This window comes from Anolis carolinensis, chromosome 1 (genome assembly GCF_035594765.1).
Source record: "Anolis carolinensis isolate JA03-04 chromosome 1, rAnoCar3.1.pri, whole genome shotgun sequence".
NCBI lineage: Eukaryota > Metazoa > Chordata > Lepidosauria > Squamata > Dactyloidae > Anolis > Anolis carolinensis.
Window position 1 is genome coordinate 56764765 of NC_085841.1, and position 13167 is coordinate 56777931.

Here is a 13167-nt window from a genome sequence, read left to right on the forward strand (position 1 = left end):
TTATATTTCACCCTCACTCTTGTCCTTGATGGGTTTCGAAGTGATTCTTGCTTTTAAAGTGATGTGTTCCCAGTTGGATATTTTTCTAGTATTTTGTATAGTTTTTAATTAACATGTTGTTATTGTTTTTTAAATCATTTTAAATTGTTTTGTGATGTCTTCCCTGTAAATGAAAACAATACATGCTCTGCTTGTCTTCCTGCATCCCTTAAAATCCAGTTCTCCAGTCCTCTAGAGCAGAGCTTCTTAAACTTTTCCGATTGGGACCCCTCTGTTTCAGGAATGGTTTGTGAAATTATTTACAGTTTCCAAATTATGACTCCGCTCAGTTGCTGCACTCTGGATAGCAAGTGTCCCAGAAGCAAGCAAAATACAGCAGTCCTTTCACAGCAAAACCATGCTTCAGTCTGTCTCAGCAGAGTACAGCTGCGAGCATCTGACCTTTTCTACGCACTGTTTAGTAAACTCACATTCATAATATCTGGAGGCTTTAATCTTCACCATGGCAATATATACAAAATGTACAATCAGGATACGCAGAAGCACTTCTTGAATATCAAGCAAAAAGTGGGTGCTAGAAACAATCTATATATATAAAAGAGTGATGGAATCTTGGCGACAAACAAAACAACAAAACTACATACCCCACAACCTCAAAATTTAGCAGCACAACCCCTCCTCCACGCCTCTAGGTTCATACAACAAAAATAGACAACAGGAAACACCACGGGGCCTAAAAAATCCAAAAAACAAGAACGCTCCATGTGCTTCTAGGCCAAAATGAACCCCAGGCGCAGACAGAACAACCCCCACCCCTCCCCTCAATGGGTGCTCCCGTGCGCTCCCCTTTTCCTGCCCCAAGGCACTGCCCGCCAAAAAAACCTCACCCACCGGCCCTCAACGTGGCACCAGGGAGGAGGGAACAGCGAGGCCTGCACAGAGCCCCCCGCCGCCGCCCTCCGGAAAGGCCTGGCCGGAACCGGGGCCGGGGGACACAGTGAGGAGAGGGCCCGGCGGGCAGACCTCCTCCACGGCCACCCTCCTCCGGGGCCTCCTCCTCCTCATTGTCATGAGGGAAACAAAGCCAGGAGGGAGGAAGGGAGGGGCCTGGCCCACGTCGCCCCATCAAAAAGGCACACTGACGCCACGGAGGTATGGAGGGGCGGGGGCCAGAAGGAGGAGGAGGGGGACATAGGAAGAGTTCTCCCTCAATTACTTTCAGTTTCTCCTCCTCTACCCCTCAATTATAATAAAAACAATCACAACCACAAAAATAATAATCAACACCTTCACAGGCAAGAAGCACCCAGGCACTGAAGCTGCAAGGCCATTCAGTGCTAATCAAACTCGCCAATGCCAACATTCACACTTCCCCTCCAAACACACAATACAATACACTCTCACTTAGCCAAGCTTCACTTATCCAAGGCAGTCTGCCATTTAGTACTCAATGTTTTTAAACTAAATGTTGCAATGTTTGGGTGCTAAATTCGTAAAAACAGTAATTAATACATAACTTTACTGTATATCGTATGTAATAATTACTGGGGTCTAATAAAAAAAACAGAACAATAGAATCTCTAAAATCAGGACACAAAATACAAAACAACACTCAGAAGACAGGGGAATTCCAGACAGGGGAATTCCAGACAGGAAACAATCAGGTCCAGCTAACACCTCCCAACAAAGGATTCCCTCAACCACGAAACAGCCAGGCCTCGAACCTCCAAGGCCATTCAATACAAATCAAGGTAACTAATTGCAACATTCATACTTCCTGCACTCAGACTATTCATTCTTATTCGACCTGGCCAACCAACAATTCCACAAGGTAGAAAGCAGCCAGGCTTCAAACCACCAAGACTACTCACTCCTCTTCAACCTGTCAAACCAATATTTCCCCTACATAAAAAACCCTCATGTTTAGAAGCTATCAGGCCACTCTGTTCCATTCAACCAGCCCAAGCAAGGAGGTCCATACATAGAAAGCACCCTAGCTTACAAGCAGCGATGCTATTCAGTGCAATTCCAATTGGCCACAGCAACGCGTGGCAGGGCACAGCTAGTATCATATGAAAGCTGACTGGCAGAACCTGAGGATCACAACCAGACACATGGAAGACATCTGCCCTTGTATTTTGCTACTCTGCTGCTGAATATGCATGCCCAGTGTGGAACACGTCTCGCCACATTAAAACCATGGATGTCGCTCTTAATGAAACACACTGCATTGTCTACCCCAACACCGCTGAAGAAATTATACTGCTTAACCTGACATCCACGGGAAGTAGCAGCCAGTAATGAAAGATTCAAGGCAGTGACATCTCAGGACCACGCCTTAAATGAAGAAATAGTTTTCTAAGATCTATAGAGATACTCGCAGGAACACCTCAGCAAGCGAGAGTCCAAAAATGGCAGGCTAAAATCCGGAACCTCAAGTCATGAATGAGAGACCCCCCTCCCCCCCCCCCCCGGGCACACAGAAGACTGGGCGACTTCTGACACCACAAGATGCAGAGCCAACCTTAAGAAATGGGGCCACAAAGTGGAGTCTACAACAAGTGTGGAGAAGAGCAAACCACAGACAACCTATTACAATGCAGACTGAGCCCTGCCACTTGCACAATGGAGGACCTTTTTATAGCAACACCAGAGGCACTCCCAGTGGCCAGCTACTGGTCAAAGAACATTTAGTATAATGCCAAGTTTTAAAACTTTGTTTCACTTTTGATACGATAAATAAATGAAATCATACAGCATAAACAGATACTTGCAACAAGTCACACAGGAGAAAGATGGAACCTATCCTCCCTTTTTTATAGCCACCTGCTGATAGGTCATCAGTAAGGGACACTGGCTGATACATCCCCTTTGAAAAAATAGTAGTATTAGTAGTAGTAATAATTTTATTTCTTATCCTCCTCTCCTCACGGCTCGAGGCAGGTTACAATATTGCTAAAGCACATAATCATTTAAAAGCACTCCGTAGATTACATATATTAAAACATATTTCCATAAAAATACATATTAAAATACACAAAACAAAAGTTAGACATAGAGTGGAAGTTTAAAATTCATCATTAAAACTATTTGGGCAGGCCTGCCAGAAGAGATAGGTCTTAAATTGTGTCTTAAATTCCAACAAATAATCAATACACCTCACATGGTTATGATTCAGCTATTACCACATCCCCTTAGGTATTGCATCATGACATTCACAGTCACTACCTAGGTGCTGTCAATATTTCACACGTTCATCTAGCAGTATTTTTTCTATGATTAGAAATGCTGTGCCATTTCTGAGAAATTTCTGTGTGATTCCCAGTATATAGGAGTATAAAATACGTATAAAATTGAAACATTTACTGATAACAAATCAGCATTTGCAAAGCTAGGTCAACAGGGTGATTTTCCTTTTTATTATGAAGTATAGCTGAAGCATTTTCTGTGTTGTACAATAGATTCATGTAAATGTCTAAAACAGTCACTATGAGATATCAGAAATTATTTGGGACCCCAACGTTGAGCTAAGGGGACCCTGACTGGGGCTGGGACCCCTGGTTTTAGAAGCCCTGCTCTAGGGGAGATGCTGTGGGTCTAGATGCCTCTTCCTAATGTTGCTGATGGACTTTTTCTATCTGCTCAAGTACCCTAGCCTATAGTAAACTGTGTGTTTAATTAACTCTCAAGTAAACATTTCTGGAAATATTTGAAATATGTCTTCATTTCACATACTAGGAAGATACATTGCCAAAAATAGAACAACTGTGGGTTTCTCAAACAGCCTTTGTTTCATGAGTGTGACTGGGGAAAGGAAAACACATACATACCTCCGTTATAACTGAATGTCACCTAGTTCTGCCAGTGTGCCTGTGAACATATTCTGGTGGAATGAAGGAAGTATTAGGCTTATTCATGCCCCAAATATGCTGGCACCAGGTGACATTCAGTTATAACTGAGGTATATATGTGTATTTTTCCTTTCCCGAATCACACTCTTGAGACAAAAGCTGTTAGAGAAACCTACATTTGTACTATTTTTGGCAATGCACAGCATCCATGTCTTATGTTCTCAGAAAGAAATGGAGGCTGAGCAAGTAAGGAAAGCTCCATCAGTCCCAGTCACAGGACCTGGCAAAGCTGCCTATGATGGGAGGCCTTTAAAATCAATACCCATAATAAAGTTACCTTTAAAAGAATAGACAAGTGAGAATAAATGTTAATGTCATCATTTTACTCTTTTAGGTTTTGGAAGACAATGACTACGGTCGTGCAGTGGATTGGTGGGGACTTGGAGTTGTCATGTATGAAATGATGTGTGGCAGGTTGCCATTCTACAACCAAGATCATGAAAAACTTTTTGAACTAATACTAATGGAGGATATAAAATTTCCTCGAACACTTTCATCTGATGCAAAATCACTGCTTTCAGGTCTACTGATAAAAGATCCAAATAAACGGTAAATCCGAATGAATTGTTTTCTAAAGCAACATTCCATTAATTTGTATTTTATTTTTAAAATTCAATTTTTATGAAATAGTGCACATAACCTGAAAATAACCAACAGTTATTCTTGCTATGGATTGGAAACCAGTAATTAACTCCCTCCTCCTTAGAAACTGAATAATTTGGAGCTCATTAAGTGTTCTAAATCTACAAATGCTGAGTCTCTGCTGAAGAGGACTCATTACAGGCTCAGAAGTTTCTAATGAAGCTGTCAGAATCCCGAAAATTTTCTGTGCTTACTTAGTAGTCCATACTAGCATTTGAAAATATTCACAAATTATGACTAAAATTATGACAAAAAATTAGATCAGATAGAAAGCACTGGATAATAAAGGGTTTGTCATATTATCATATGAATTCCTGCAGTTATTAGTAATCTTGTGCTTTTGGGGTAAACCTTCCCCCGTTTCATGTCCCAGCTTACATTTGGGCCCCCGATCCGTTTCCAAGAGTCTCCCAAAATAGGTATGTGTGTGTGTGTGTGGGGGGGGGGGTATCAAATCAGAGCCTCAAAATTTTGGCCATTATGGGAGAGGCTTCCCACCCACTGCCTCCCCTTCCTGGAATTCTTCTTACATTCTGGCACCTGTTGTTGCTCCTCTAGAGTAAGGCATTCAGCTGCAGGCATGCTCCGGGTCTGCCTGCACACCTTGCCAGCCGCCACACATGCCCTGCCACAGTCTTGGAGAGTGTGTGTGACGGGGCCTGTAAGCAGGCCTGGAGCATGCCTGCAGCCTAGCACCAGGCCTGCCTTACATGCAGGCAAGGAAGCTATTTCAGCTCGACATGAAAACAGGCTTTTGTGTCGAGCAGATTTCCATGTCAGGAGGGGGCTTCCTGTTTCATGCTTCCAAATAAATGGAAGACACGACAGAAACAGGAAGAATAGTAGAAACGAATTTCACGCATATGTCTAGTTATTAGCCTTTCCCCCCAGCAATTTAATTCCTGATTTTTCCAAGTACAGTAGAGTCTCACTTACCCAAGCCTCGCTTATCCAAGCCTCTGGATAATCCAAGCCATTTTTGTTGTCAATATTTTCAATATATCGTGATATTTTGGTGCTAAATTCGTAAATACAGTAAATTACAATATAACATTACTGCGTATTGAACTACTTTTTCTGTCCAATTTGTTGTATAACATGAAGTTTTGGTGCTTAATTTGTAAAATCATAAGCTAATTTGATGTTTAATAGGCTTTTCCTTAATCCCTCCTTATTATCCAAGATATTCGCTTATCCAAGCTTCTGACGGCCCGTTTAGCTTGGATAAGTGAGACTCTACTGTACATACAGATCCCCCCCCCCAAATGGATAGAGAATTTTCTCTTCTTCAGGACATTGCTCTCTATGCTGCCAAAAGTGGCTTTTGCCCGGTAATTAGTTCTTTTTCAATTATTTCAAGCAAAAAATTACCCCAGCTTTAGTAATACTGAAATAATAACTCAGTAGACACCAGATCTGGGTTTAAATGCACTTAACTAGGCATGTAATATTTATTTGGACATATTTTCGGGTATCAAGAGGCCTCAAACACACATCCCTTGTCCAAATACACACATGACCCCCCTCTTCTAAAGTTGATCAGGCTGTAGAATGGAGTGATGGGTGAACAGATTACACATGTGTTCTGGCACACCTTTGAGCTTTGAACGCCCCTTCATTTATACATCCATGTTGTGCCTCTTGTCATGTAGTTTCTCTGGTGTTTATAAACTACCTTCTGGCTCCCAAGGCTGAATAGGATGACCTGTTCTTCTTTATCAGGGGATCATCCTTATTGTGTTGACTCAGTTCTCTGCAAGTCAGCAGATTCACCTTGTCTGCTTCTGTGTGTGAAGACAGAATGCCTGCTTTTCAGCACCATTTTATTATGCATTCTGAGTCCTCCATCTTGGCAACTCGATTATCCTCTATAGGGTTTTTAACAGGAACCCATAATTCGTAACATTATATGTGGAAGGCTGAAAAAGACAACACAGAGGGGCTTGAATGCTGACCTTTCTTGTGCATTTACCTTTTTCAAGCTTTAGAATACATAGGCATAATTCAATAAGATACCAAGAGATTTAATGCTTTCCTTCCTTAAAATTGGTTCTTGGATTGAAACTACAGTACTAGGTGGAAAGGGGTTACAAGTTAAGTTCTTCTTCCAATGATTTTTTAAAAATCTGTTCCCTAAAAAATGCTGTTTAGTATGTGAGGAAAATGCAGATATCATATGTGTGCCTAGATGTTTTCTCCCTCTTTCATGTTATTCCTCTGATAAGACTCCTACCTCCATAGCTAAAACTTACCCTTTCAATGAAGGCAGTTCTCTGAATCTATTGTTTTGAAAAGGGCAATCTTACCTAATCCCAGCATTAGTGGGCAAGGACTAGCAATTCCAGATTAAATATGTCAAGTGAAAGCAATACTAGATATCTCTTTCCAACTGACTGAACCGAAGTGGATGTTGAAACAAACCGTTCTGACTTCTCCCCCGGGGGAGAAGAGCAGTATATAAAATAAATATTTTATAAGCACATGTCTGTATTTGTGCACACGTGTATATGTATGTACTCTGCTCCTTAAACATATGGGTGAATTATTAAAAGTGCCATAAAATAATAGGTAAATAGAATAAACTACAAATAACATATCTCCATGGGGGAATTAAAAAGGGAATAAGGCCTGATTTTCATTTATTTTTCAATGAGATGATTTCTGGACTAATGTCAAAATGTTTATGATAGATAACCTCATTCTGCTGAAAGGGAGAAGTTGGAATGAAAGTTCATAAAAATAAAATAAGAAAAAGATTATTGCAAAGTAAAAGGAAGCATTTAAGGTAAAATAATATGTTGAGAAAATTGGAGGAAGTCATAATTGAGACTTAAGAGCTAACAGAATAGAAAGAATGTTATAGAAGAGGTTGGTTGAAAATTCTAGTCTTTCAACTATTGTGTGTCAGAATCTATGTTCCAATTCGTAAATATTGTTGTAGCTGTATATGAGCTCATGTAATGGAAAACAGACATGTTTACAAAACTGCTTTTATCTGGGAGCAGTCTTAGGCAATATGATACAAGTGGAATAGGAAGTGGTAGTACGGTACTTCGTGTTTCCTTATAGTTCATCTTTGTCCACTGCAAAGTGCATATTATGCATCTTCTAAGAAATGCTGACCAACATAAATTATGAAAATATGTTTATATGACTCTTCTCCAATTTCTACACTATTTGGACAGCAGGTTGTAGCCAATACAGGTGGGATTGCATTAATTTCAAGCCATGTTTGTAAAGACATGTAAAATTGGGTGCATATATTTTAATTTTTAAAATTACTTAGTCTCCAGTTGGAATGATATTCAGTTCAATAATTGAATAATGGCATTTAAGTGGGCAACTTGTTGATGTTTTATAGAATAGATTTCTGTTTTCGTGGTGATACTAAAAATCAAAATGTTTAAGCTAAAAGAACATTATTTCCTTTTTCTTTTAAGTAATATGACTTACATAATTTATACTTCTCTCTCAAATAGTCTTGGTGGAGGACCAGACGACGCTAAAGAAATTATGCGGCACAGTTTCTTTGCTGGAATAAACTGGCAAGATGTATATGATAAAAAGGTAGGTATGGGCTGACACTGACTTGTTTACATTTTTCTAAAGATATTGAACATTTTATATATTTTAATACAAAAGAGAAATAGTGTTACTAAAACATTTTAAATAGTTCTTCAAATTAGCAAAACCATGGAAAAGTACTGTATAGACTCATGTATAAATTGACCTCATGTATAGGTTGAGGGCTTCTTTGGAGATCCTAAACATACTTAGACATGAAATTTTGTATGACCCATGGAGAAATAGAGGACTATTCCATAAAGAGAGGAAACCACCAATGTGGTCTCAGGGACCAAGTTGACCCTGGGCACTGCTGCCATTTTATCATTCAGGCATTCAAAACACATTTTTTAAAAATCCAGAAAGCAACATGGTGGAGTAAGTAGAGCAGGTTGGTGCTTCTTTTAGGTTCTTACAGAATGGACAAAACTTTTATTTCATCACTCTACTCAGAGAATGAGATGGTTCCCTTTTTTGTAAGAGGTAAAATTCAATACTCAAATTGACCAAATTGGGTTGATTTTTTGACTAAAATTTCTAGACTTATACACGATAATATAGGATAAGCATTTTTGTCTGTCTTGTTTGAAGCAAAATGCATTATGTTTGTGCTTAATTCTCTCTTGCTCAGTTGAGTGCTTAACTGAATTTCATGGTGATATAGGCCCTAATCAAGGACAAAACTAATAGGATATTTATGAATGTATTATTTAATTTCATTGTTTAAAAATATTCTACATTTGTCATGTTGAAACAGCTAGGTAGACATGCATACCCCTAAATTCTTACTAATGTGTCATGGAGGGCTGGATTTAGTCCCTCCCACTGACTCAGAGATTTGCATTATTTGGCATTTCTAATGAGGGCTGCATGTGTGTGAATGTTTTTGAGTGATATCAATAAGAAACTGTTTACAAATAGGATCATTTTGATTGTGCAATGGCCACTTTCATCTGTTTCCAGTATTTTATAGAGAAGTATTCTTACAACCTGCCTATAAGGTTTAATAAACCTGGACCCATATATTCCTCACAAAAACAGCTTTTACAAGATAAAATTTCCTCCTAGAATGCCTAGGTGGTGGGAAATGATCTATTATGTAATATTGTTCTGCAAATACATTTATATATTACTCTCTTAGAATTTATAAGAATAGTATAACCCTTGAAAAACAAATGTAATCATCAAAAAGGAAGTGTGTGAATTACCTATTACTGAGAAAAACTTTTTAACAATTTCATTCAGTGTTGTGACATTTTAGGAAATATGCATGTGTGTGTGTAATTCATCATGTCACAAATTATTTTTAGCTCATTGTTTTATTTTTGTGTTGTATATTTCCATGGAAACTTTTCAGTGTAAAGGATTCCAGACATATTTTTGCCTTCCTGGCAGATATTCCTTTTTCTGGATCTTTAGTACCTGTTTTGAGTGTTTGGACTCATCCTTTGCCCAAACCAACTTACTAAAACTTCTTTTAAAAATAACACTTTAGTCCTGTATTACATACAGAAAACAGGGATGCTTACGAAGTCTTACTTCGGTCTCATCTACGCAGGCTTCTTAATTCAGGGCCAGTCTGGAGCAGATGCTTTGGATTTGCCCCAAAGACAGCCACACACTCCATCTTCAACCCATGGCAGGACATAGCCCAGATGGTCCACCAAGGCCATCTAGACCCCTTTGACTCTGCTGGATGATCAATTTACTTAGTATAGCTCTAAATATGCTATATGCTGAACCTATTTTGTGGCTCATCCATAATGACTTTCTCATTTTTCATATATGATATTCCAAAACTAAGCCCTGCCATTAAAAACAAACTAAAAATCCCAGGCTCAGTCCTGTCTCAAATTCTGGGGCAACACATTTTCTCCTAAATTATCTTCCCAAAATTAGGGTGTACATTAGATTTGTGTAATATGATAATTTTAGTGCCAAAGCAAAATACATCCGTACTGTCCAAACGTATCTCCCTCTATGAATCATTGTTGAATTTAAGATCATCTGAGGAGGCCCTGCTCTCGGTCCTGCTTTCTTCGCAGGTGCGACTGGTGGGGATGAGTGACAGGGCCTTTTCAATGGTGGCCCCTTGGCTATGGAACTCCCTTGCCAGTGATATTAGATCAGCCCCCTCCATCTTGATCTTCTGTAAGAGAGTAAAAACATGACTCTGTAACCAAGCCTTTGGAGAATCTGTGAAATAAATATATATGGATCGATGTGTAATGACTATAGGAATGGCCCCGATTATGCTTGTGGATTATATGATTATTTGTGATTGTATGGTTTTAAATGTCTTTAATTGTTTTAATTGTATTTTATTATTCTATTAAACGTCTATTTTAATTTGTGTTGTTTTTAAGGCATCAAATAGCTGCCTATATGTAAAGCTGTCTTGAGTCCTCTTCAAGGTTGAGAAAAATGAGATAGAAATATCGTAAATAATTAAATAAAAGGGGTAAGCTACTTCAGGAGCACCTGGAGCTCCTATTTGAGGGACGCCATTCTCTAATTTAATTTCTATGGCTCAATGCTATGCAATGCTGGGATTTGTAGTTTGGTGAGTCATGAGCATTCTTTGGTAGAGGAAGCTCAAAATGTTGTCAAACTACAACCCCTAGGATCCCATAGCATTGAACCAAAGCAATTAAAGTTGATTCATTCTACAGCATAAATGCACCCCAAAGTTTTCTTTTTCATTGTTGATAGCTTTGGTATTCTAACACTTTTGTATTTAAAGAAGGAATTATAAGCCTGCAGCCACTGTAATGCACACCTTTTTTGGTCAAATTACAAAGAGTGCACTTTCCGCCACTGCGCATTTTGAAAATTGGGGTGACCATTAGATTCGATGGCACATTAGACTCGAGTAAATATGGGTATCTGTTAAGCAATGAAGTGAAGTATTTCCTTGTAAATACATGTTCAGCAATTGAGAACACGTTCAGTACAATCAGGAGCAAAGAATGAAGTCGTCTATTCAGTGAATTGTATCATCTCCAGTGACTTTTTACCATAGGATTAATATATCAGTTATCTATGACGTTAAGAAATAACTGCATTAGGACTTTAGCAATGAAAACTTTTGAGAAGGACAAATGATCTTCACGAGAAATTAGGCTGAAATACTTTCTGTAAGAGTAATTAATATATAGGCAGTCCCCAGGTTTCAAATTCCCGACTTACAAACGACTCATAGTTAAGAACAGGGATGAGATGATAGGAAGTGAGAGAAATCTATGCCTTGGAAGGGAAAGAGTTATCAGGAAGAAAAGGTGTCTACTGAAGCTTTTATCACCAATCTTTGTTTTAACAACAATCCATTTTTTTTTTCAAAATCCAATTATCACAGGGGAAAAAAGTTAGGTGAAATTTTTTTGAACCAGAGCCCAGACAGCAAAACAAACACCACAGTGGTGTTACCCCCTTCCCTATGCTATTCAAAGCATATATGTATATGTATATGTATATGTGTGGCTGGAGTTACACTTAAAAATGTACCTGTTCCGACTTACATACAAATTCAACTTAAGAACAAACCTACAGAACTTATCTTGTATATACCTTGTTTGTTACTTAAGGACTGCCTGTATATTTTTTTAAAAGGATGTTGTAGTTGTTCTCTTGTGCTGGGCTTGGGGAGGAACTAAATCTAGTATCAGAGAAAGGGAAATTATCAAAACACTGAGCTTTCATTTGAGATTCTGGCCTCATTTGAGTGGGAGTATAAAACGTGGCAGCTACATATGTAATACCCTTTGAATATTGACGTTTATATATTGACATTCCTCTCTGTCTTCTTTCTCAATTTCATTTGCCATGTCCTTGTACTACAACTACTGCTTCTGTTTCTTTTCCATCTCTTCTACAATCCATTTCTATGAGTGCAGTACCAGTCTCGCCTGACCAGCTCAGTTATACTGCTTTTGTTGAAACTGTTACTGTTTGTTTAGCATCTCTTTCTAGCCTCTTGCTAGTTGTGGCCCCTGGATTGGTTCCATTAATACAAACTACTGCCGTTATGGACTCTTCTGCATCATTGATTTTCCCGTTTACGACTCCTACTTTTCAGTAACTCCCACTAGATATCTCTTCTGATGAGGACTGTCTTCCTCTCCATCTTCTACTTTATCAGTTGCAACCTCTCCTACATAACAGTAGATGAACATTCCTTTTCACCACCAGATGACCTCAAGTCATATGCCAACTTATTACGATATATAGTTATATCATTTGCTTCCTGCTAAGCTCCTGATCTCCAGAATGTTCTGGTTGTTGTTTATGCATAGGCACAAAACCCATTGTGTTAAGGGCATAGATGATCACTGGGAAAAAAAATCAGTTACAGGTGAGCAACTTGCGCTTGTCTTTTATGAAATGAAAGTTGAAACAGCAATGAAAATAGACTGATTTCTCACAAACATGAATTGACTTTTAATTTAGAGTCATTCTGGTGCCACTGCTACATTCCTAGTTTTAATTTGTGTATATTCATATGCAAATATGTTCTTTTTTCTTCCCCACTTCAGCTTGTTCCTCCATTTAAACCTCAAGTGACATCCGAGACAGACACGAGATATTTTGATGAAGAGTTTACAGCTCAAACTATTACAATAACACCACCTGAAAAGTGTGAGTATCTCAGTAGTAGACAGGAGAAGCATATATATTCATGTATGTAGACCTCAAGTATAAGTTAAGAGCAGGTTTTGGAATCAAAATTATGAATTTTGAGATGACCCTTGGGTAAAACTTAGGGTAAAGGTTAAGATTAAAATGTAGAGGCATGTAACAAACGTTGTTAAGGTACTAGAGCACCTGCTCTCATATGAGTTGCATATAAATGTCAAAGAGCAATTCTAACAGGGCTTTTAAACATTTATGCTGCATTTTAAATATAACAATTTAATCATTCCTTTTTATAGATCCAGTAAATATTGACTTAGTGTACATCTTTAAATGATCACTGAAAGAAATGGTTAAAATGAACATATTTTCACTTTACATTTTCATTTCAATTGTTTTATGCACTTTAGTGGCCATAGTT

General features: G+C 38.5%; 1 protein-coding gene across 4 annotated transcripts in view; it reads left to right on the plus strand.

Annotated features, from left to right (window-relative positions):
- Nucleotides 1–13167, plus strand: part of akt3 (AKT serine/threonine kinase 3) — a 219739-nt gene that overhangs the window by 196001 nt on the left and 10571 nt on the right. For all 4 annotated transcript variants that reach the window (XM_062974929.1, XM_062974934.1, XM_062974932.1 and 1 more), the window contains 3 exons: nt 4246–4460; nt 8033–8120; nt 12650–12752. In XM_062974929.1, coding sequence (XP_062830999.1) covers nt 4246–4460; nt 8033–8120; nt 12650–12752 — 406 coding nt within the window. The remainder of the gene's footprint in view (nt 1–4245; nt 4461–8032; nt 8121–12649; nt 12753–13167) is intronic.